The 24,393-nt window shown below is 33.2% G+C and overlaps 1 protein-coding gene across 8 annotated transcripts in view; it reads left to right on the forward strand.

Moving 5' to 3' along the window:
- The window catches only part of PAN3 (poly(A) specific ribonuclease subunit PAN3), a 135,834-nt gene that overhangs the window by 107,394 nt on the left and 4,047 nt on the right, over positions 1 to 24,393 (forward strand). For 6 of the 8 annotated variants that reach the window (XM_081293125.1, XM_081293131.1, XM_081293127.1 and 3 more), the window contains 8 exons: positions 4,507 to 4,668; positions 4,906 to 5,022; positions 5,106 to 5,207; positions 8,406 to 8,571; positions 10,046 to 10,136; positions 14,651 to 14,790; positions 17,428 to 17,557; positions 17,975 to 18,039. In XM_081293125.1, coding sequence (XP_081149251.1) covers positions 4,507 to 4,668; positions 4,906 to 5,022; positions 5,106 to 5,207; positions 8,406 to 8,571; positions 10,046 to 10,136; positions 14,651 to 14,790; positions 17,428 to 17,557; positions 17,975 to 18,039 — 973 coding nt within the window. The remainder of the gene's footprint in view (positions 1 to 4,506; positions 4,669 to 4,905; positions 5,023 to 5,105; positions 5,208 to 8,405; positions 8,572 to 10,045; positions 10,137 to 14,650; positions 14,791 to 17,427; positions 17,558 to 17,974; positions 18,040 to 24,393) is intronic. The other 2 variants (XM_081293126.1, XM_081293129.1) reach the window with 1 other exon arrangement.

Below are 24,393 nucleotides of genomic sequence, written 5' to 3' on the forward strand. Positions count from 1 at the left end.
TTAAACCTAGTTTTTTTATACTGTACTGTTAATGTTTCTCAGTGTGCTAAAATATCTTTCCCTGGATTACTTATTCTGTAAAAATTAAATATGACATAATGTAACAAAACTTCATGAATAATGTAGTGGGGATATATTTGCTGCCAATTCAGCATAGACTAGTGTGTGTTAACTTGATTGCTAATTAAAAGGAGTCTGGCGACTGGGTCATAAGACTGATCTTTCCACTTTGGATGAGCAGAAAACTTAATGATCTCTGAAAGTTTTCAGGTTGTATTTGAGGCCTTAGCCAGGGCAAAAATGGACAAAGAAAAAGAAATTGGAGGCATATGATTAGAAAAAAGAAGAAAACAAAAACCAACAAAACCCTCACAAAATAACAAGTAGAAAGAAAAAATTAGGCCAAAAAAAATTGCAAAGGAAAAAATACACCTGTTACATATAGACCATATAACTGTAATTAGACATTATTTGCAGTAACAGAATTCAGTGATATTGTCATGGGAATATTACATAGCAGTTAAAATGAGGAAAGTATACTCACAAGGAACAATGCAAAAGAATTATAATAAGTTAAAAAGTGAGATGCAAGAGACTACATACAACATACCCTCTTATAAAGTTAAATAACTAAAAGTAATATATTTTTGTATGTGCATATGTGTATATATACATATACAATATGTTTTGAGGAATTTATAGAGATGTTATAAAATTATATAAAAAAGAGAAGGAGGGCTGGGGTTGTGGCTCAGCAGTAGAGCACTTGCCTTGCAGGTGTGAGGCACTGGGTTTGATTTTCAGCACCACATAAAAATAAATAAATAAAATAAAGGTATTGTGTCCATCTAAAAATAAAAAAAATATTTTAAAAATTTTTTTAAAAAAGAGAGAAGGAAGGCAGAGATTGGTAGAGAGGACCATATGGTTAAATGTATGTTAACATGAAGAAGGCCTGAGGTTTTTTTTGGTTGCCAAATTGGAGATGCTTACTACATTATTAAGAATACTTAAGGGCTGGGGTTGTGGCTGAATGGTAGAGCGCTTGCCTAATATGAGTTAGGCACTGGGTTCTATCTTTAGCACCACGTAAAATAAATAAAAGGTATTGTGTCTATCTGCAACTAAAATACACACACACACACACACACACACCCCTACCTGTATTTACTTATATAAAAGAATACTTAAATAAAAGCCTCCCATGTGTAGACATGATTTGAGTATCATAAACTAAAAGTTATGGTTAATCTAGTCCCATGCACTGTGTTCAAATGCAGTTTAATAAATGATTTGCTTTGTCACTTCCTTAACTCTGATTTTTTTCATTTTCTCATATTAACTATTTGACTAACCTTTATTAATGTTTGGGTCATGATGTCCTTTTTGTTTACATTTTCTAGTTTATATTTCATACTTCTGTCAGTTGATACTTTTCAACTCTGAAGTCATAATCTGTTTCTCATACATCAATCAGTGGGTCTCTCAACCAGGAATGATTTCACCCCCTCAGGATTTCTGGCAATGTCTGAAATATTTTTTGTTGTAACCACTAAAAGCAAGGTGCTACTGGCATCTAGTGGATAAAGGACTGGGGTACTGCTAAACATCCTACAAAGTATAATATCATTTCCCACAATAAAAAATTATCCAGCTTAAGATGTAAATAGTTCTAAGGTTGTAGAACCCTGAATAGTAAATTTTATATTTTCAATATCTTATGTAGTCTGTCATTATCTATGTCCTTTGAGGAAAAGAAACTAAAATTTTACATTTTTATTCATTAGTTTTAAAGTATTTAAGAAATTGTGCTCCAAACTAAAGTTGAATACAGCTCTGTTATTTGTAATCCTCATAATTTTCTTCTTAGATTTTACCTCTACGTTGCTTTTCTTACAATAATAATTGTAGGGCCTAATAGTGATCTGGTGGTCTTTGTTCAAGACTTATTATGCATATGTGTTATATTGGACTGAAAACAAAGAAGACTAGAACAACAGTAAATAATCCTGTCTTTAAAATCCAGTATCCCTTCATTATAAAAGCTGAATAAACTGAGGAATATACCTCAGCATAATAAAGTCCATATAAAATAAGCAAACAACTAACATAGTATTTAATGAAAAAAAGCCAAAAAGCTGTTTCTATAAGGTCTGGAATAAAACAATGATGCCCACTTTTACCTCTTTTGTTCATTGTACTGGGAATCCAGTACAATTGAAGTTTTTTGACCAGCAACTCATTTCTTTATCTTTTAGGAACTTGTTAGAATTTACAAATTCTAGGTTCCGCTTTAGACCTGGCTCAGTTAAAAATGCAGGATGGGTTTTGTGGTTGGAGCTCTCAGTAGTAGAGCACTTGACTCACACATATGAGGTGTTGGGTTTGATCTTCAGCACCACATAAAAATAAATATACGTATTGTGTTCATCTACAACTTAAAACAGATTTAAAATAAACAACAACAATGCAGAATGGAAACCAGTGAACTATGTTTTAACAAGCCTGGATGATTCTGATGGGTGCTAAAGTTTAAGAATCAAGCCATGGTGAATGGCCTTTTTTATGTTTTGTATAAATCTGTGTGTATCCTTTTATTTTCTCTAACCATCTTGATGGTAGGGACCCATATTTCATTAATACAAGTTTGCTAGTATATAGTAGGTACTTAGTACATTTTTAGATTTTATTTTAATTACTTCTTGTAGTAAGTGCTCCTTATGAAATAGCTGAGAAAGAAAATTTTATCCCATCATTTGATTTCTTTGTGGAAATTACATGGCTCATTCAGATGAAAAGTAGTAAATGGACAAAAGTTAAAACTATGTTCCTGTGTGTGTGTGTGTATCCTTAACGTATTGGATCTTTTAGTAGAACTTGACATAGGTTTGAAAGTGACATTGATTTATTCTATTTTACACTATGGCCAAAAATGCCATCTAGGTATTAAGAGTATAAGAAAGACCGAAGAATCAGAGTCCTTGGTTTGTATCCCAGCTCCCTTTTTGAGCTATGTAATTCTTATTTTCCTTATTTATGAAATAGGGAACCCCACTTCAAAGGGTTGTTGTGAGATCTAAGAGATAGTGAGCATAAAGTATTTTGCAAAGACAGAGCATTTTGAACCTGTCTTCTGGAATTAGTGAGTTTTCTTAATGGAGTTTCACTTGTATTTCTTACTAACGATAGGTCATAGATTGTTTTTTTATTTGTAGGATTTTATAAAGAGGCAATGCCATATTTTGAAACTAGCATTAAGCATGTTTATTATTGTTGTTTTTGTGAAGATTTTTTAACAAAGGTTTTTTTCTATGCTTATACTCCAAGCTCATTTATAATTTTTCCACTTGAAATACTTGGAGTGTATTTCAAGACTGTTAAATAAAATAGAAGCTGTCCGATTAGAAACCAAAATTGTCTTTACAGCATTACAAAACTACTTGTCTTGGGGCTGAGTTTGTGGCTCAGTGGTAGAGTACTCACCTAGCGCGGGTGAGGCTCTGGGTTTAATCCTCAGCACCACATAAAAATAAATAAATAAAAATAGAGGCATTGTGTATACCTACAACTAAAAAAAAATTTTTAAAAACACTAACTTGTCTTTTTAAATTATAAACTTAATATATGTTTGTTCTAGAAAAGAGGGAACATAAAGATAAGGAATGTAAATTGCCTGTTGTATCTGTAGAGAAACAAAACACTGCATACATGAGCAAATTCTTATTTATTACATATCCTTAAGTATAATTTTCATGGAAAGCATGGCAGTCAAGGGTTCCCCCTTCCTCCTTTTTATATTTTGCTAGGGATTAAAGCCATGGTATTCCACTGAATGACTAATACTAATACCTGTCTATAATCAGTTCCCTATTCATAATGCATTTATACTATCTATATTTTCACTATTAATTGCAGTGAGCACTGCTTCACTATTTGCCTCTTAATTATTTTAGTGATGGCAGAGGAAAGTCATTTCCTTGAGTTATACTTACTAAAGATTGGTTTTGATACCAGTTGTTACATTTATAGGTACATAGGTATACACGGGTAAGCATAGTACCCAGCTTAATGTGATTTGTTTTGAATTTATTTATGCTTTAAAAACAAGAATTCATGTCAAAATATATTGTGTAGAAAGTAAAATACATGAAAAAACATTCTATCTTGATTTTATTCAGTGACAGAATAAAAAAATGTTTAATATCTAAAATGATAATTCATTGTATCTATTTCTGATAAAAATGCATATTATACTATAAAATGGTGAATAATTTTGAGTGTATAAACTTTAGTTGTTCTATGGTTGTTTCATAATGCCCATCTTATTGATACTTAAACCACAGTTTGTTTTATAGAATTGTTATAAATGCTGAGACTATTTGTAATACAAGGGTGTGTGATACAGGAGTGGTATATAGTAGTTTTGATTTCTTCTTTATTCTGTGAGAGATTTATGAATGTCTGAATATCTGTAATTGAAAGTTGTCTTCCTGTGAATTACTCTAGCAGTCCCCACAGAAGTTGACAGCTACCATAGCCTATTCCCCCTAGAACCACTGCCACCCCCCAACCGGATACAGAAATCAAGTAATTTTGGATATATTACATCTTGCTACAAAGCTGTAAATAGCAAAGATGATCTGCCATATTGCCTTCGGAGAATACATGGTAAGGAAAAATAAATTTTCCTTTTTTATATTATTGAGGCTAAGATTATTTAACCCTTCCTGTATATCTTAATTTCTTTAGTATATAAATTTAATGGATAATAATTTTTTTTTTCATTTGGAAATTAGTATCTTAAAAGTACCTTAAACGTGTGATATAGCATTTTCTTCACATTTCTGATGGAATATTAGGGAGATACAATTTTTTTCTACATAGTAGAAAAACTTTCTTTTTCAGGTTTTCGTCTTGTTAACACAAAGTGCATGGTGTTGGTTGATATGTGGAAAAAAATTCAGCACTCAAATATTGTAACCCTGCGTGAAGTATTTACCACTAAAGCATTCTCCGAGCCTTGTGAGTAACTTTTACTATGACTGTCTTAACCTTTGTTATTTGAAGACAGATTTCAGTAATGAGTGTTTGTGTTTTATTTTAAGCTCTTGTATTTGCATATGATTTCCATGCTGGAGGAGAAACTATGATGAGCAGACACTTTAATGACCCTAATGCTGATTCCTATTTCACAAAGAGAAAATGGGGTAAGAAAAAGATGCAAGCAAACTGTATTCTGACAAATACTTTTGCTGGGTAGAAGAGTAGTTTTATATTTTTAAAAATGTGTTAACTTTATTCCTGTAATCATTCAGTATAAGGACTCTATTGCATTTTTAAAAAGAAATATCTCAAATAGATGGAGTTGATTTGTGACAAGTTAGGAAACAATGTGTTATATATACTTACTGAGGTTAAGATGAGTTATGAGGTCTGGGGTTGTGGCTCAGTGGTAGAGCATTCGCCTAGCATGTGCGAGGCCCTGGGTTCAATCCTCAGCACTACATAAAAAAATAAATAAAACAAAGGTATTGTGTCTGACTACAACTAAAAAATAAATATTTAAAAAAAAGGTGAGTTATGAATGACTTAGACATTTGATGTTTGTGATCACTGGGAATATGTTAAATTTTTTTTCCTCTTAAAAATTTTTTTTTCTTTTAAAATACAATGCTTTCTGAATAAGGATGATTTTGAAAATTTATAAATTAAAAATAAAAATAATCCTTATTAATTCATAACCAAAGCACAAATATTATAAATCATTGGTATATTCCTTCTAAGTCTTGTTTTATTTTTGTTTCCCTTTGCAGTGTTTTGGTTTTTGTCATTTTATATCATATTGTGCCTTTCATTTATTATAAATATTTGCCTTTTTTATACTCTAAAAATAAGTTATTGACTCTTACAGTCCAGTGTGACTGTATAATCTTTTATGTGATACTTACCTAAACAAATGTTTTATTTTAAAGATAGAATTCCATGTTGTTTAGGAAATCAGTCTTCAAATAGATTTATAGTTTACTGTTAAGTTATTCAAGTATTTTACAGGGAGTATTTTCAATGTTTTTTTTATACCCATTTCTAATATTTACTTAAACATATCATTTTATGTTTTAAATTTTGCAAAGAATTGACGTTTTAATTGTATTCTGATAAATGTTTATTTAAATGTAAATAATTTCAGAGAAAAAGTAAATTCATTTTGAGATGCCCATTAACTTATGTATTTGGGGAGGGTCTCATTTTCTAGTCTGAGGCCAAGAAAGAATCATCATATTCTTTACTATGGTTTTAATCTTGTTAAGATTTTCTTGAATATGTAACTTAAAGAACTTAAAGGGAGTGTCAAGATTTGAGTTTATAACCTTATAGTATCTTTCAGATTATAACTCCTTTAAATTAAGACTAATTATAGACAAGCAAAAATATATTGCTTCAGTTTACTTGTGATTTTGCTTTCTGCATTCTGACAGTTGAAAAGAAGAAAGTTGTGGTTACATGGTTGTTTCACATTAAAAATCTGGTCATGTAGTGTGGTCATTTTTTTTCTTTTGCCATGTCATCTGTAGACACATGTATAATTTTATGGAAGGGGATGTGGTATGACTCTTTCTATAGATGAATATGGTTGTTGTTCAAGTTTATTTTAGTATTAACACCTGTGATATGACTGTTGGCTTTAATTTATAGCTGGGTTTTTAACCTCAACACTATTGACTTTTTAGATTGCTTAATTATTTTTGTGGAGGCTGTCCTCTGCTTTGCAGAATGTTTGACAATGGCTTCTACCTATTGGATGAAGTAACAATCTTCTGTATCCCAGTTGTAACACCAGAAATATCTTCAGACATTGCTAAATGTTCCCTGTTGTGATCCACTCATTTATAGCATTTTTTCCAGCTTTTTTTTTTTTTTTTTTTTTTGGAGAGAGAGAGATTTTTAATATTTATTTTTTAGTTTTCGGTGGACACAACATCTTTATTTTTATGTGGTGCTGAGGATCAAACCCAGCGTATGCCAGGCGAGCACGCTACCGCTTGAGCCACATCCCCAGCCCTCCAGCTTTTTTTTTTTTTTTAAAGAGAGAGGAGAAGAGGAGAGAGAGAATTTTTTTTTTAATATTTATTTTTTAGTTCTCTGTGGACACAACATCTTTGTTTGTATGTGGTGCTGAGGATCGAACCCGGGCCGCACACACGCCAGGCGAGCGCGCTACCGCTTAAGCCACATCCCCAGCCCCCCTCCAGCTTATTTTTATCTTAACTGTTTTGTTTTTTGTGTTGACTCATTACTTAATATAAATTAACATTTGTTTTCATCAGTGCTGTTTGCAGTGTTTTAAAATATTGTTTGAATGGTTATAACTTCCTTAAATATACACTTATGGAAATCTGTTGTTTTCTTGTATTTTGTAGTTTATTAACACAAAATATTTTTTAAATCACATTGTAAAATATACTAACACATTTTTCTAGATTTGATATCTTCAATTCTGTCCAAATTAAGAGGTAGTTTTTTAATTTTGTATGGGCTACTAAATTTTATCCCTAGCCATAATTATATATTTATCATTTGTTTTCTCTGCAATTAGGTGTTTGACTATGTTACTTTTATATCTGATTCAGAAAAGGTTGATTTATAAGTGTGAATATAAGGTTGTATTCCTTGAAGTAATTACAAAATTTTGACTCAGTTTATATGCTGCTTCTGATTTAGGTATTATGAAAAAACGCTTATAAGAGGTACTTGAATAAAAATGATTACCTTTTACACAAAATCAGATTATGTTTGCTTTTTATCATTATCCATAAGTAACATTCAGTGTTTGGCATTTTTGTTTATGTGACTTGGGTATCATCCTATCTCACTGACATGTCTGAGGTAGAAGAGGTTGAGTGGACTAAGAAAAATAAACATTCAACTTAAGTGATTGTGGAGATTTCTGCTTCCTTAGAGCCAAAGAGTGGACAACTCTTATAAGTTTGAACAGTAGGATATACTATAATTATTCATCTTTTACATAAAGTAACAATCTCTGTAGTTCTTGTTTTTAATGAGAATTTGTAGTTTTTTGGTAATTTTTAAAATATTTTTTGTTTATTGTCCAGTAGTTATTTGGTAATAAAAAAGAACATTTCAGCGAGAGCTTAACTGCTACCAACAGTAAAAATGATATAATTTCAATCATAGAAACAATGGGGGCATTTCTTTTAAGTTCTTAGTAATACACTAAAATTAACACACACACACACACACACACACACACACACACACACACACATTGACATGTTGTGCTACAGATATACACGAATTTTCTTTGTTAATTTTGGATTGAATATTTTAGTCTTTTAGTTGATTACTTAAATGAACATGTCAATTTTAAAAATTCATTTGTTTTGTAGGCCAACACGATGGACCGTTGCCTAGACAGCATGCTGGATTATTACCAGAATCTCTTATTTGGGCATACATTGTCCAGCTGAGTTCTGCATTGCGAACCATTCACACAGCAGGTTTGGCATGTCGAGTTATGGACCCAACAAAGATTCTGATAACGGGCAAAACAAGGTATTAGCTTTTTGAATTTTAGTTTTAGTTTATTGACCATCTAACTTATGACAGTAAGCAAAATGTGAAGGTTTGTTGTATAGTTATCCAGAAGAACTCCTGTGACTTTTGAGTGCATTTGTAAGTTTAAAAAGAAAATGTTGAATTCTTAATGAAATACCTGATTGTTAACCAAAAATATTGGTAAAAATTAGAAAGGTATATGGGGTGAGGGCTATGGGAATAGAGAAGCAGTATCAACACAACTTTTTAATGTAAAACTATGGTTCTCAGATTTTACCATGAAATAGAATCACCTGGAGAGTTTAACCAGATTGTTGGGATCTACCCTCTACTCCCAATTTTTCATTTTGTAAGTCTGTATTGGGACCTGAGAATTTGCATTTTTAATGAGTTCCTAGGTGTTGCTTTTGGCTTAGTCTCATGCTTTGAGAATTGACTTATAGAGATAAGTAACACAGACCTTGACTTTACCTAGTTGTGAGTAGCCAAAATTATGGGAATTGCTTGGGCAGCATGGCATAACAAACTGAGGATCTGGTACCAGATTCCCTGTGTTCATATCCTGGCTCTCTTAGTTTCTGTATGTCCGCAACAAGTTGCCTAGCATTTCAGCTTCATTAGACAGGTACTATTATTAACTCCATTTTCCTTATTTTTAGGGTACCTGACTCATAAATTCATTGACAGATTTGAATGGCTTAGTACATGTAAAATGCTTAGAATGACTGGTACATCTTTAGAAAGTATTAGGAGACTAATTTTCTTTCCTGAGTAACTGACAACTTGGAGTGATAAAAAGGAGACTGATCTGTTAGTCAAAAAAGCATGTGTAATCATCCTGACTTTGTTACTGACTTTATAACTGAAGGTATATTACTTGATTATTGCCGCAGTCTTGGCTGGGCACAGAATCACGAGCCAATCAAGCAGGAACAAAACTTTATTTTGAAAAAGCCGCTAACACTCTCAGCGCCAGCAAGTCAAAAACCGGTCCTCCCACGAGGGTGTCCGACCGGAACCGCGCGCCGACCGGAACCCCCGGGGTCCCCCCGGACCTCCCCCGGAATTTCCTCCTACTATCCTTCCCCAACCAATGGGAACTCTCCAGCAGTCCCGTAAAGTCCCGTAACTTGAGTCCGGTAGCAGGCCAAGGTGAACAGCGGGAGTCCAGTTTGCATATGAATGTAAATTTTAACATAATCATCTCAGTGGCTAGCTGGCGTCACTTTACAACCAAAGGTGCCATACATCGTATATATGCTTGTGGCTCCTAGCAGATTATCTCCTGACTTTTGATTTCCTTATCTCTAAAATGGCTGGTGGAGATTACATGAGGGTAGGCATTCAGATGTAAGTTAGAGTACTAATATTCTGAGTCCTTCTTAATATGAGAGGAAATGCTAAATAAATACTCATTAGTATATAATTAGAAATATTTAATTATTATTTTTTAATTCTCTGATCCTTACAGGTTACGAGTAAATTGTGTTGGAGTTTTTGATGTTTTGACATTTGATAACAGTCAAAATAATAATCCATTGGCATTGATGGCTCAGTATCAGGTAAGTTAGAATTACCGTGGATACTTAAGGCATGTTTTTGTTTTCTTAAACAAAAGTTTTTTTTTATTTTAAAGTAACTCAGGGTTTTAAGTCTAGATTTCAATTTATTCTTGAGTAGTCTCTGCAAACTTTGAACATGTATTTCTTAACCACTGTGATATATTTAGTGTAGAGCCCTTATAGATTGGAATATATAGAACTGATGATATTATCAAGAGACTCTGGATGTTTAAAATGGAAATGTATTCATGTGATTATGAAATTTTGTACTCAGAATAAATATATTAAAATACTAATCAGCTGAATAGATTCTACTAAAGACATTACTTTTTTACTTTAATTAAACCTGTTTTTTGTTTTACTTTTAGAACACTGTCTCATTACCAAAAATAAAATTTTAGAAATAGTTTCAAAGAATTGTTTTTGGATTGGCATTTTCTGAGTAATTTTTTTTCTTTTTATTTAGTTAGAATCTGTCACTCACTGCTTCTGCATTATAAGAATTTGGTTATTATATAACTTCATTCTAGTAATGTTGATTTATACTTTGCTATTTTGCTATTTCTTATTTCCTTATTAATATGATAAAGTATAGAAAAATATCTGATACTGTTTAACTTCATTCTGGTAGTGTTGATTTAGGACTCCCAGTGTTCTTAGAAATTTTTCTAGTTGTTATTTCCTTATTAATGTGGTATAAGGAAATAAAGACCTTTTCAAGGACTGGAGGTAAAGCTCAGTGGTAGAACATTTGCCTTAGCACACAGATGAAGCCCTGGGTTCCATTCCCAACATTGCAAAATGAAAAAAAATGAAAAGCCCTCTTGTAAGGAAGCATTAAAAATAATTGCTTTTGCCCGATTACTCTGTGTAAAGATTGTGGCTAAATTTAAATTTTTCATCTTGTCCATTTTGCTTTGTCATGCTTGACATTAGTATATGCAACTGTCCTTTTAAGACAATTTTAGTTCTTTGTGGGATAAGAAGTTTTTGGTATTTTTGGACAAAAGACAGAATCTTTTAATCTTTTGAATACTTTATGTGCCCATTGCTCTTCTCTTCAATTTTTGATCAAAGCTTTGGAAGATTTTCATTCACCTTAGTGTAAGACAAAATTTTAGAACAAAGAGGAAGGAAATGATGAAACACTACAGTCTCTGGTAGTGTTTACTGTTCCAGTTAATGCATAAATCTTTTTGCTGCTGAACCACAAGCAGTGCAGTCCCAAGACTTAAAGGCACTCATTGCACTCAGTTGTATGCAAACTTTCCACATCTTTCTAGATAGCTACATCTAGTGAGCAGTAAAGGGAGGACTGATTGTTTTTTCCCCCAGCAGCAGCTTTGTTTCACACAAGGGGATATGCTTTATTCTTCTTATCTAGATTATGTTTCTTAGTGACTTTTCTTCTTTCTTATACTTAGTGCCAAAGTAATTGGCCCTGATTAATTTTTCTTCGGAATCTTTGTACTTCCAAAAAGTGACTGCTTATTAACTATTAAAATACTAGTGCTCTTTATATATCAAAATAATATAGAATTTTTGAAGGGATTTTTTTACTTTTTTTTTTTTTTTTTTTTTTACTTTGTAGACTACCTCATTATCAATCATAAAATTTTAGAAGTAGTTTAGAAATGAAAACTAGGCCTTATAGTTATTAGGCACCGCCCCCCCCCATACTTTTTTAAAACTACTGATATGGGCAGGGAATGTAGCTCAATAGTAGAGTGTTTGCTGAGCATGTGTAAGAAGAAGTTGGGCTCAATGCAAACAAAAATTTTTCCTCCTGTGCCAAAGCAGTATTATTTTCTACAGTTTATGTACAGAATGTGCAGTATTTCATTTATGTCATGAGTTACGTAGTTGCTCTGTAAAGAAACAAAAATGATCCCTGAGTTTCAAACCAACTTTAGTAAGCTTTTAGGGCAACTCATTTGTAAGCCAGGACCTGCCCTCATTCAAAAACTCAGTCAACCTTCAACCAAGTGTTATTTTCTCCTTATTTTTCAGCAGTAAAGGATATATCAGGTTTTCTTTTGTGTTTCTTTTTTTTTTTTTTTTTGGATATATTTTTCATGTAGTTTATTATAGTAAGGTATAGGAGAGAATAGTCCCTAAAAGGGAAGTGTGATATTACAGAGAAGAAGGTACATGAGAAAGGAGTGCATTGTTTCTTGTAGTATATTTTTCATAGTCTGTTTCAGACACGTGCATAGAGACTGACTTTCAGTAAAATGGACATAAGTAGAGCCATAGATAGAATCAGAGAAAGAAATCAAGAAATCAAGAATCAGGAAGAAACTGAAAATGAGTTGGGGGGAAAACCTCCTGAATTCAACAAATGGGGGGAAAAAACCAGATGGAGGTAAGAAGCAAAATAACAAATGGAAAATTATTTAGTTGGGCAACAAGGAAAGGAGAGTTACTGAGTTTTTTTTTTTTTTATGTTAAACTCTCATAAACAAGACTTTTATTAATGTCTTTTATTTTAAAAATCAGTTCTAATCTAATCTGGATCATGTTGTGTATGTGCTTTATTTCTAAAAGTGGATCATTTCCACCTTGAGTCAAACCTAGAGAGGTGGTGGGATGTACTCAAAATAGATGGTGTAATTTTTTTTTTTTTAAACTCACCTAGTTCTTCAGTTATCTTGGACCTTTGCTTTCCTGTCTCATAATAGGGAACAATGGAACATTCTAGGAGGGAGGCTTAGTATAGCATCAATTCAAAGTGGAGCCAAACTGAAAATTTCCACTGTTTCAAGGATTGAGACTGTATATTAGTACATGCTGCTCAAATACTTGATAAAAAGCAACTACCTTCAATTTGCTTTACTAAATACATTTGATTGAAACACCTATAGAAATTTATAGTTAGCATTAACAGTACTCTGATTTCTCTTGGTCAATATTTCTGTAACTTTGTTAATATAACTTAGAAAGTTTTACCTGATCTTAAATTTGATTAAAGGGACTTCTCAGAGTTTTTATAGCAGCACTCTCCTGAGAACAGGAATGATGGCAGTAGTGAAAGTGCTCCTTGCCATGCCCCTTCCATTCTGCCATTCTGGGATCCTAACTCTGGCACAAATCCTTGGTATCTCTTTTGATAGATTTAAAGTAGTTTATCTGTCTAATCAGTTTTTCTAATTTTAGGATCTCATGTTCAAAGTGTCAGATTCACAAATGCTAGTTTTTGTATACTTTTTAAATTTTAATTTTTTTTTTTTTTTTGGAGGAGGGGGTGATTTGGGGAGGTAATGGAGTTTGACTTGTGCTTATTCCCTGTTAGGTACAATGTTAAGGATAGGTATCTAGTATTAAAATTTCATTATGTCTGCCTGAAAATAGGTGGTTTTCCAAATATGCCAGTTGTAGACATTCAGTTAAACTTGTGGTTTGAAACCCTGGCTGCATATCAGAATCTCTTGTGGAAGCTTTGAAAAGTACCAATACTGAGACCAAACCCCAGGCTGGTAACATCTAAACTGGGTCAGAAGCACTAGGTGACTTTCTTGTTTATTTGTTGTGTTTTGTTGTTAAACTTCTCAGGTGATTTTAATGTACAGCTGGGTTTGAAAACTTACCAAAAAACCAACACTCAGTAAATGAGATATCTAATATTCAGATGAGATCTTGGATTTTGAAGATTTTAAGAAATCTGGTAGAAATTACTTCAAATGATTTCATGTTAACTTGGAGTTACTGCATTTATTGTTGGTTGCCTACCAAGTAGGACTATTTGGGGGTGATAATAGGTGATAATTTAACTTAGTCAGTGTCTTTTGAAAATCCTTTTAGAAAAAAAGCCTGAGAATGGTAAATTATTTAAAAAAGAAAATAGGAAAGAGGTAGTTCCAGAACTCAAAGATCTATTAGAGTATAAGCAAACATAGTCTTGTTTAGAAACAAAGGCATTTGGGATATCTTTGAGGTTTGCACCATTTCAATATTCTAGAGAATAAACATGCTCCAAAATGAGGCTAACATTTATGTTTATAATGGGAAAACTTTCCTTCAAATTATTTTTACATTTGTGCTACATTCTGGAACTCATAGAAAATGGGAAAACTCTGTTATGTTAAATTGCAACAATCATAGTAAAACCAAATGTGTAGTAAACTTAAGTTTGTTGTAATAAGGAAGAGTATCATATCTATTTAAATAAAAGAATTTTTTTTAAAAAAAAGCCTTAAGCAGCAGTTTCATAGCTGGCATATTAACTACTTAGAGTAATGTTTCTTAGATGTAATCCTAGAACTGCATTTATCAGAATTACTTGGGTGCTTTAGAAATGTTGGGACTGTTCACTAAATGATAATCTCTGAAGGTGAAGCTCAGAAGTTACCTTTTTAAGAAGCTCCCAGGTGATTTTGATGAATATTCATATTTTAGAACCCTGCCCTAAATTCTTCAGCTTATTTAAAATATTTTCTATTAAGGTAGTAGTATCATGTATTAAATGTATACCTATGAAATAAAAATTAAAAGTTATATTTATTCTTTCATGTCAGCAAGCAGATCTGATATCATTAGGAAAAGTTGTGTTGGCTTTGGCTTGCAACTCTTTGGCAGGAATACAGAGAGAGAATTTACAGAAAGCCATGGAATTGGTGACAATCAACTACTCCTCTGACCTGAAGAATCTGATCTTGTAAGTTTTAATATATGATAAAATATATGTACACACACACACACGCACTTGCACACTTATCATATGAGATTGACTGAGCTTTTTATTTTGTGTATTGCTTATTTTCATGTGGATCCTTTTAACAGTGATTCTGTTTTAGTTCCCACTATTTAAAATGAAGCAAAACACAGATGACTTTTCTTTTTATTCCCAAGTATATATTTCTTGGAATAAGTTAATAAGCCATGTGTTCTAATTAATTATCGATGTTTTAATGCGCAACCTCTAGAGCTATACTGATGTTCTCTAACTACATGTATCCTTTTAAAATTAAATTAAAAATTCAGTTCTTTGATTTTTACTAACTGTATTTCAAGGGTTCAATAGCCACATGTAGCTCCTGGCTAATATATTGGACACACAGACAGAACATTTTCATCATTTCAGAAAGTTCTCTTGGCCAGAGTATGAAAGCTATCATAAAATAAACCTCAAATGCATTCTAGTTATATATTCTCTGATCCAAACATGCATCAAAAAACAGTGTAGAGGATCCTGTGCTTATGCTCCAGTATCCTAAGACTCCATGGAATTCTTAAACATAGGTTTGAAATGAGTTTGGCTTTAAATTAAAAAAAAAAAAAAAAAAAAAGCACTGTGGACTACTCTCAACACAGGAGGACTTCTCCCTATTTCAGACATATCTAATATTGGTAGATTTCAGAGGGTTGGCAACTGCGACCTTTATGATCACATTTTGAGCAGAGAAGCTAGGGAAATACTTTTGTAATTTTTCTTGTTATGTTCTAGAAGGAATTAGAATTTATTGATCCTAATCAACAGTTTCCTTTAGCTTCCAGCTGTCCCTTCTAATCTTTCTATGTAGCCCTGGATGATCCACTTTGTTTTTGGACTAGCCCTGGGATATGGAATTGTTAATAAATGGCGTAAATGTTCTTGTCACAGAACACTGGAAGCCAGTCATTGCCTGGATCCTATTAGTAGTTGAATAAGATGGTTTATTTTTTAAATGAAAATATTTGTTTTATGTGTGATAACAGCAGTGATTCCAAGCCTGAGTTTGCAAAACCTAGGATGTTTCAGATAATTTCAGGTTATAATCTCTAGATTTAAAAATTGGGAGTAGAGGATAAAAACGTAACAAATTATATGTTCATAATTATCCAAAGTGGTTGATGATTCATGGGGATTCATTTTATTATTCTACTTTTTTAAATAAATGTTTGAAATTTTCATTAAAGAGTAAACAAAAAGTCGTACTTTAATAATTACAAACTAAAATTTTTATAGCAATAAACCATATGTCAGGAACTTTTGAACTGCTTAATGTGAGTTAATTTACCTAATTCTCCCAATAATAGTAAGTTTGATGCCATCATTAGCCCCATTTTAGAAACAAATTTCAGACATAGCTAAAGTAACTTGTCAAAGTTACATAGCTTGTAATAACTTCCAATATTATTGGCCAATATAAATGTTAGTAATTACAGATAAATAGCTAAGATACTGTAGATTATTGGCATGGGTAATCATTCATTTATTCAATAAGAAAATACCTACTATATCCCAAATGCTGGGAATACTTCAAGATGAGCACGATTTCCATCTTTTGGAAACTTATATTCTAAGGGGAGAAAAGTTAATAAACATGTAAGCAAATAAGATTTTCAGATAGTGATAAGTCCTGTGAAGACAGTAAGCTAGAATTGGACTCTTTTGATCTGTGTTGCACATAAAGATTGCTCAGAGATGAATATATGATGACACTTGGTAAATTAAAGTGGCAGAGCAGAATACAGCTTCCAAAAAATGCTGGGGTTCATTCAGTTTAGCAAAATTGAAGACCCAGTATTAGTTTCAAAAAGTATCTTTGGCCAGGTGCAGTGGCATGCACCTGTAGTCTCATGTATTTAGAGGCTGAGGCAAGAAGACCATTTGAGCCCAATGATTCAAGATTAGCTTGTGCAACATAGCAAGATCTCTATCTTGAAAACAACAGCAAAAAATTACTTTGATGAGCAACAGGAAAAGCTCTCAACCCCATAGCCATTCAGTGTTTCACCCCTCTCAAAAAGTTTGTAACTATCTTTTCATCTAGCACTGTTATAAAGAAGGGTTTGAGAATTGAAATGGGTAAGTGGAACCCTCCTCTACTTTTCTTTCTTACTTCTACAGTAGTGAAAATATGTAGAAAGAGACATGTTTTTTTTCTGTTGGCTCTTAAAAGCTTTCCAAGAAGAGAAATAATAATTAAGCTTTAAAGGTGAACCTGAGTTGCATGAAAAGTATGTTTTCAGATTGAGTGCACTAGATGATGATAAAAGCAATAACTATGTATTTGTGGGTTTGGTTTTTTATTTATTATTATTGTTTTATTTGGGGGGGGGGGAGAGTTTACCTGGGATTGAACTCAGGGGCACTTGACCACTGAGCCATATCCCAACCCTTTGTATTTAGAGACAGTTGCTTAGTGCCTCGATTTTGCTGAGGCTGGCTTTGAACTCTTCTGATCCTCCTGCCTCAGCTGCCTGAGCTGCTGGGATTATAGGCATGGGCCACCATGCTCAGCTGGGTTTTGTTTTTAATTTTTTTAACTGCATGCTAGATATTCAAGTGATTCCTCTTTATCCTGGTTAGGTATTTGTTGACTGACCAAAATAGGATGCGAAGTGTAAATGACATCATGCCCATGATTGGTGCTCGATTTTATACTCAATTGGATGCTGCTCAAATGAGAAATGATGTCATTGAAGAAGACCTTGCAAAGGTAAAAAGTATAGCTAAAAAGACTGTACACATTCTTGGATCTGTGTGTATAAGTAGTTATAAAACGGTGATTATTATACTGAATATAGAGCCTAGTCGTCCAAGATTGCAAATATTTTTGTAAATGCTGAATATTTAGCAATTTTTGACATCCTCTGGGCATTGTTTTCTTTTTCATTCATGTTTTTGTGATAATGTGACAAAAGTCTATCATGTGAGTTACTCTATCAGTCCCTAAAAATGGGATCATCTGCATTATAGACTTGTGGTGTTTTAAAAGTATAACCAAAAGTTTGGTGGGGATGTTAGAATGTATTGCTTAATGATTGCATCAGTGCAGGATATCAATCTTTGTAAATTTTGGTTTTTATGTTAAATTAGCTGGACATTAACATTCTCTTTTTAAAATGTTTTATAGGAAGTTCAAAATGGAAGACTGTTTAGGCTTCTAGCAAAATTGGGAACAATCAATGAGAGGCCGGAGTAAGGATTTACAGTATTTTGCAATATATTTTTAATCAAGAGCACTATTTTATGAAACAAGAATGCGTGTACCTTATTTTTACTGCTTTTATTTGAAAAAAAAGGGGGGGAAATTTTTCTCATGTGAAGTGACCTGTTAATCATTACGATGCCTTTTTTTTTTTTAAGCCACAGCCTAGGTGTGTTTGACTTTATAAATTTTACACGCATGAACACATACAGGAAATACAGTGTTAATATCTGTATTGTGGTTTGCACATGAGGGAACATTTTACAAATACCTGTTTCCTTTTTAAAAGCTGGATCAAATCAGTTTTCCTTGGTCCATTCAGAGACTTCCTAGAAATTTCTAATTATTGCATGCCTCTTATTTTCTATTAAAGTACATTAACATTGGGAAGACATTACCATTTTACTCTATTTATCTAATTCTATCCTGTTTGTAAATTAAAGTTACTCATCTCAATAAGAGTTGATATTTGTACTATATAACTGTCAAGTACAGAACAGAATTGCAGTTAGTGTGACTAAAGTGTAAGTTATATTTCAGGATTGTCATCTATTTTTTGAAGTTATAGGTATTAGATAGATATCGTTGCTTGTGGGATTTTTTTCCTACCCATGAAATTCAAGTCCACTGCCTTTTTTCAAAGTCTAAAAACTCAATTTTCCCTCAAAATTTTCCTAAATGAAGAAGACATATGTTAAACTACTTTTTGAAAACTCTTTTAGCTGTGTCTTCTGGTATTTATCTCTGTACTTTACAATATATGCCTAAACTGCTGTTTCTTAATTTTTTTAAGTATTGAAATTCAGCTTATGGCTCATTACCTTTCTTCAACACTCAACAACACACTCTCTTACATTGTGCCACTTAACCCATAATTTTGAGTTAAATCTATACTTGGTGTTGACATTGTTATGACTAGGTAAAAAATATTGTTCATAGCTGCACTACATAGTAAAGCATAATTATATTTCCTTTCTTCTGTGCAGTTTGTTTTTATGTTTTCCTGGAGTTGATAATTGTCTTATATAGAAAACTAAGCAAAGGAAAAAGTATTTGAGCTCATTGCAAACACTCTGCCAGAGTTATAAAACACCTTTCAAAAATAGGTAACCTATCGGTTCCTTTTTTTCCCCTCCCCTTTAGAGAAATTCCCCTGAGAGTCCCCACCCTCCTGTTCCCATCTGGGCTGGTGTGCTTTATACCCTGCCCAAATGCGTACTTGACCTGGAGCTTCCCTTCACTCTTGTCCTGGGAGTTCTCCTTATCTCTCCCTTTGTGTTGGACACCCTGTTTCTCGCTTTTTTCCTTGATTTATTCTTTTGATTTAATGGAGGACATTCTCCTGTAGCTTCCTGTGAAAGGTGAGTTTTTTGAGTCCTTGAAAGTCCAAAAATATCTTTGTTCTGTTTTCATATCTTATTGATAGTATAAAATTCTTAGTTGTCCTAAGAAAAATTTTCAAAATTTATTTTTATTAGGTTATATATCACCAGTATTAAAAGATTTATGGTGAAAAATACAAAATCTCTCTTCAAAACCGACATCCCTAACCTCACCAATTGCACCCACTAATACTTAGTTTTGATTTTTTTCTATACCCTTCCTGAGCTACATATACTACTGTATTTTATCCAACACTACCATTACCCCCACCTTTTTTTTTTTTTTTTGTCCTTGGTACTTGGGTTTGACCTCAGGCCCTTGCACATGCTAGGCAACACTGTACCACTGAACTATATTTCCAGCCCTTTTTATTTTATGACAGGGTTTCACTAAATTGCCCATACTGGCCTTAAACTTTGAATCTTCCTGCCTTAACCTCCTATGTAAGTGGGATTACAAGCATGTACCACCATGCCTGGCTTCCTCTTTTTAAATATAAAAATTGCAAACCATACTCAGCATTCTTTATATATTACTTTTTATAAAAATTTATTTTGGAAGTCTTTATGTTTATGTTGAGTATATGTCGAGCACCATTCTAAACAGTATACAAATATGACCTGATTTACTTCTTATGATTACTCTGTGACAGGGGTACTGTTGTTATTCTGATTTAACAGAAAATGATGCACAGATGGATTAAGTAACTTGTCCAAGGTCACATAATTATTAAGTAAATGAGCCAGGATTCAGGATTTGAATCTAGACTCTGTGGTTTTAGGGCCTGTGCCCTTAGCTACTAAGCTATGCTTCCTCACATTTTATGTCAAATAATGATCATTCCATGGATTACTTTTATTTCTTCAGTTCCCTGTGGATGGACATTGGTGTTGTTTTTAGTATTTTGCTAGTGTAAACAGTGCTATAGGGACTAAGTTATGTGGCTTAATTTTGTTTAATTTTGTGTGTGCATAATGATAGGCACAATTGTAATTGCTAATTAGTGGATATCACTATAATTTCAGAGCTATTGCAGAAAAAGTTTGTATAATTTATGGGAGTTCCTCACCAACAATACCTTTTTCAAAGTTTTGGAGTTTGATCAACCGGATGGATAAGAAAATGATTTTAGTGAAGTTTTAGTTTGAATTTATTCTTTCTTTTTTTTTTTTTTTTAAGAGAGAGTGAGAGAGGAGAGAGAGAGAGAGAATTTTTAATATTTATTTTTTAGTTCTCCGCGGACACATCTTTGTTGGTATGTGGTGCTGAGGATCGAACCCGGGCCGCACGCATGCCAGGCGAGCGCGCTACCGCTTGAGCCACATCCCCAGCCCTTGAATTTATTCTTAAGGGACTTGAGTATCTTTTTTTTTTTTTTTTTTTTTTTAATCTGTTTCTTTTCTTTTCTGTCTGTACATATCCTTTCCCATTTTTATTTTTGGCTGGATTGCCTGTCTTCTTAATTGATATAGATAAGAGTTAGATTTAGTCTTTGTGATTTTTTTCTTTTAATGCTGTCATTTTTCTTTTGACTTTGCTCATTTCCCCCCTATGCAGATATTTACATATGTAGTCTAATGATCTAACTTCTATGCCTCTGGATTTTGAGCCTTATATGAAGGAATTACTTCATGCTTTCTTCGAAAATGTTTGTGGCTTGTGGTTTCATTCATTCATATTAATTTTTTTTATATTTAGAAATTATGTAGGGTGTAAGGTATGAATCCAGGCTTTTTTCCCTCCAGACAACTACCTAGTAGATAAAAAGCATTTTTTAAATTGTCTAACTTTGGGGCTGGGGGTGTGGCTCAAGCGGTAGCGCGCTCGTCTGGCGTGCGTGCGGCCCGGGTTCGATCCTCAGCACCACATACCAACAAAGATGTTGTGTCCGCCAATAACTAAAAAATAAATACTAAAAAAAAAAAAAAGAAAAAAAATGTCTAACTTTTGCTCATAGTATGATACAGCGCCTCCTACACATTCTTTTAATGGTAGGAATTTTAATCTAGTAGGTTCACTGGATACAGGCATGTAGGTATTTTATGTCTGCCCCTCCCAAGGGCCTGGACTCAACCCCAAGTATCAGCAACTTAGACCCTGTCTGAGAATTAAAAATTTTTTTAAAAAGGGGTGGGGGGGAGATTGGGATGTAGCTCAGTGGTAAAGCACCCGTGGTTTCAATCCCTAGTTAAGCCCTCCCACCACCACCACCAAATCTAGTAGTGTTAGTTCTTCTCCATCTCCATTCACTATGTGTTTTTTCATTGTTTTCTGAAAACTGTTAATCAGTTCATTTAATGTCTTAGAAGAAAATAAATCTGATGGTATTTATATAGGGAAGATGACTATTATGAGTATCAGTAAACTTAAGGTACATTTGTAGTTTTAAATATTAGTGTCTTGAAAATCATGGTGTGTCATTTTATTCATTGATGTCTACTTTTCTATTCTTCAGTAATGTGTGGGTTCATTATGTAGTTCTAGCATATTGAATTTTATTCTTAGGTATTTTATATCTGCCCCTCCCCTATTCTGTCTTCTTACCACTAGTTGTTCATATAAATTAATTGAATTCTGTAATTTTGTACACCTGATATCTTGTTTGGATAAATTTATAATAGATTTTTGAGTTTCCCAGTTTATGGTCTTACCATCTACAAATAATGATAGTTACATTTCCTCCTTTATGATTTCTACACTTTAATTGCTATTTATTGATTTTGTTAACTAAAAGTAATGATAGTTTTGTTCAGAGTATGAAACATTGTTCCATTGTCTTTTAACTGCCAGACAAATTTAAAGCCATTTTCTCTCCAAATTTTTCCCTTTCTTCCAAGCTTTTAGGGCTTTGCCACTTATGTTCAGAAATTCACAGTGATGTTCCTTGATGTGTGTTTTAGTTTCAAAAAACAAGTGGGTCCTTTTAATCTTGGAAATTAAGTTTTTCTCTTCTAGGATCTTTACTACTTTTCTTCTTCTTCTTTTTTTTTTTTTTTTACTACTTTTCTTCTTTTTTTATTTAATTCTTTTTAAATATTTATTTTTTAGTTGTAGTTGGACACAATACCTTTACTTATTTATTTTTATATGATGCTGAGGATCAAACCCAGGGCCTCACATGTGCTAGGCATGTGCTGTTACCGCTGAGCCACAACCCCAGCCCCCTCACTACTTCTTTAGTAACTCTTTTATTCCCCTTATAGTAATTCCTATTGCTCAGATGTTAGATTTTTGTGGTTTTCTAATATTTCTTCTATTTTTTTTAATTATTATTTCTGGGTATTGTTTCAAGTTTCATTCTCTCTAAATTTTAAAATTAAACTTCAAGTTTGTTCTGATCCTTTTGAATTTTTAAATTTCTGCTGTCATATTTTTAATTTCCCAAAACTTTTCTGTTCTTTGAATGTTTTATATCATTTTTGTCAATGACACTGAGAGAATTTTTGGTGGTGGTTGGTTTTTTTCTTTTTTAGGTAATGGAGTGGGATTTGTTCTGTTCCCTGTAATATCTCAGGAAATAAGGGCTTGCTTTATTTTGTTTTCTCTTCAAAGGGTTTTGTACACTTGGCTACCCATTACTATTAAAAATGAGGTCCTAAAAAGCTCTGTAGGAATTATAGAACATTGAGCTTTTCTTTAGATAAGAATATATACTATTAAGCTTAGTTTTTGTTCATTTTTTGTGTACTCTCAAATATCTTCTTTCTTGGCTAATTTTGGCATCCCCTGGAAAGAATGTTCTGACCTACTGTTCGTGGTATACTCCTGACAGCCATGGTTTGGAAACCAGGCAGCGGGGAGGTGCTTGTCCAATAATGTATTATCCACCACTCTTCACCTCCTCAGCTACTGTTTTGCTGGCATCGTTGGAGCTGGAGCTTTTCTGCTTCATCCCTTCTACGAAGTAAACATCTATATTTCTTCAAGGCAGAGCTAGGAGCAGGGCTGAGATGAGTAATCTATTTGCTGTTTATAGAATCTTTCCTTAATTCTGCTGACTTCAACCCATATCTCCACCTGTCATAGGCCTTATCAGTTCTTTTTTTTAATATTTTTTTAGTTTTAAGTGGACACATATCTTTATTTCACATTTATGTGGTGCTGAAGATCGAACTCAGTGCCTCAAGCAGGCTAGATGAGCATTCTACCACTGAGCCACAACCCCAGCCCGGCCCTGTCAGTTCTTGAGCCTTACTCATTGGCATCTTTTTGTGGATTTCCCCCTGACTGCAACCCTAGATTAGAGTTCCTTTTTGTTCAATCAGCTAAGTCTTAACATTTAACCCATCTGATTTGCACTTTCCAAAATTTTATGAACATCTCTTATCTACTTTGTTACTTCTGATCCCTGTGTTTATCATCCTTTTAAAGACATTTTACTGTTGATTTGGTGACAATTTGAAAGGGAACAAAGATAAATGTATATGCTTAATCTGCATTTTAATTGGAGCTCTCCACAGTGACTTGATGGTACTGGGGATTAAGTCTCCTGCATGCTTATCTGAGCATTTTACTACTGAGCTATACCCTCTGCCATGTCCCAGTTTTTAAATGTAAATCAAGGGTACATTACTGTGGTCCTTATCTATTTATTTCTCCTTCTTGCTTCAGGTCACATACACACACACACACTCACTCTCTCTCTCTCTCTCTCTCTCTCTCTCTAGGTTTTTTCTTTCCTCCCTCTTCTCTTTTTGACCTTGTCTTCTTTCTGGCTCCTCCTTGCCCTATCTTCTTGCCTTCCCTCCCTTTATATTCTATTTTCACACTTTTTCTTTTCTCCTTTAAAAAAAAAAAAAACACTGCATTTAGAAACACCTTTCTTAAAGTTTCTCCGTGTTCCATGTTGCCCTTTACAAGTATCCATCTCTCTAAATAAAGGGGGCATTCTTCCTCTGGAAAAGCAGCCACTACTTCCTCTGGAAAACCTTCCTTCCAGAGGAATCCATGGTTCCATTCTA

Source organism: Spermophilus citellus, assembly GCF_964194105.1.
Source record: "Spermophilus citellus genome assembly, chromosome: 1".
NCBI lineage: Eukaryota > Metazoa > Chordata > Mammalia > Rodentia > Sciuridae > Spermophilus > Spermophilus citellus.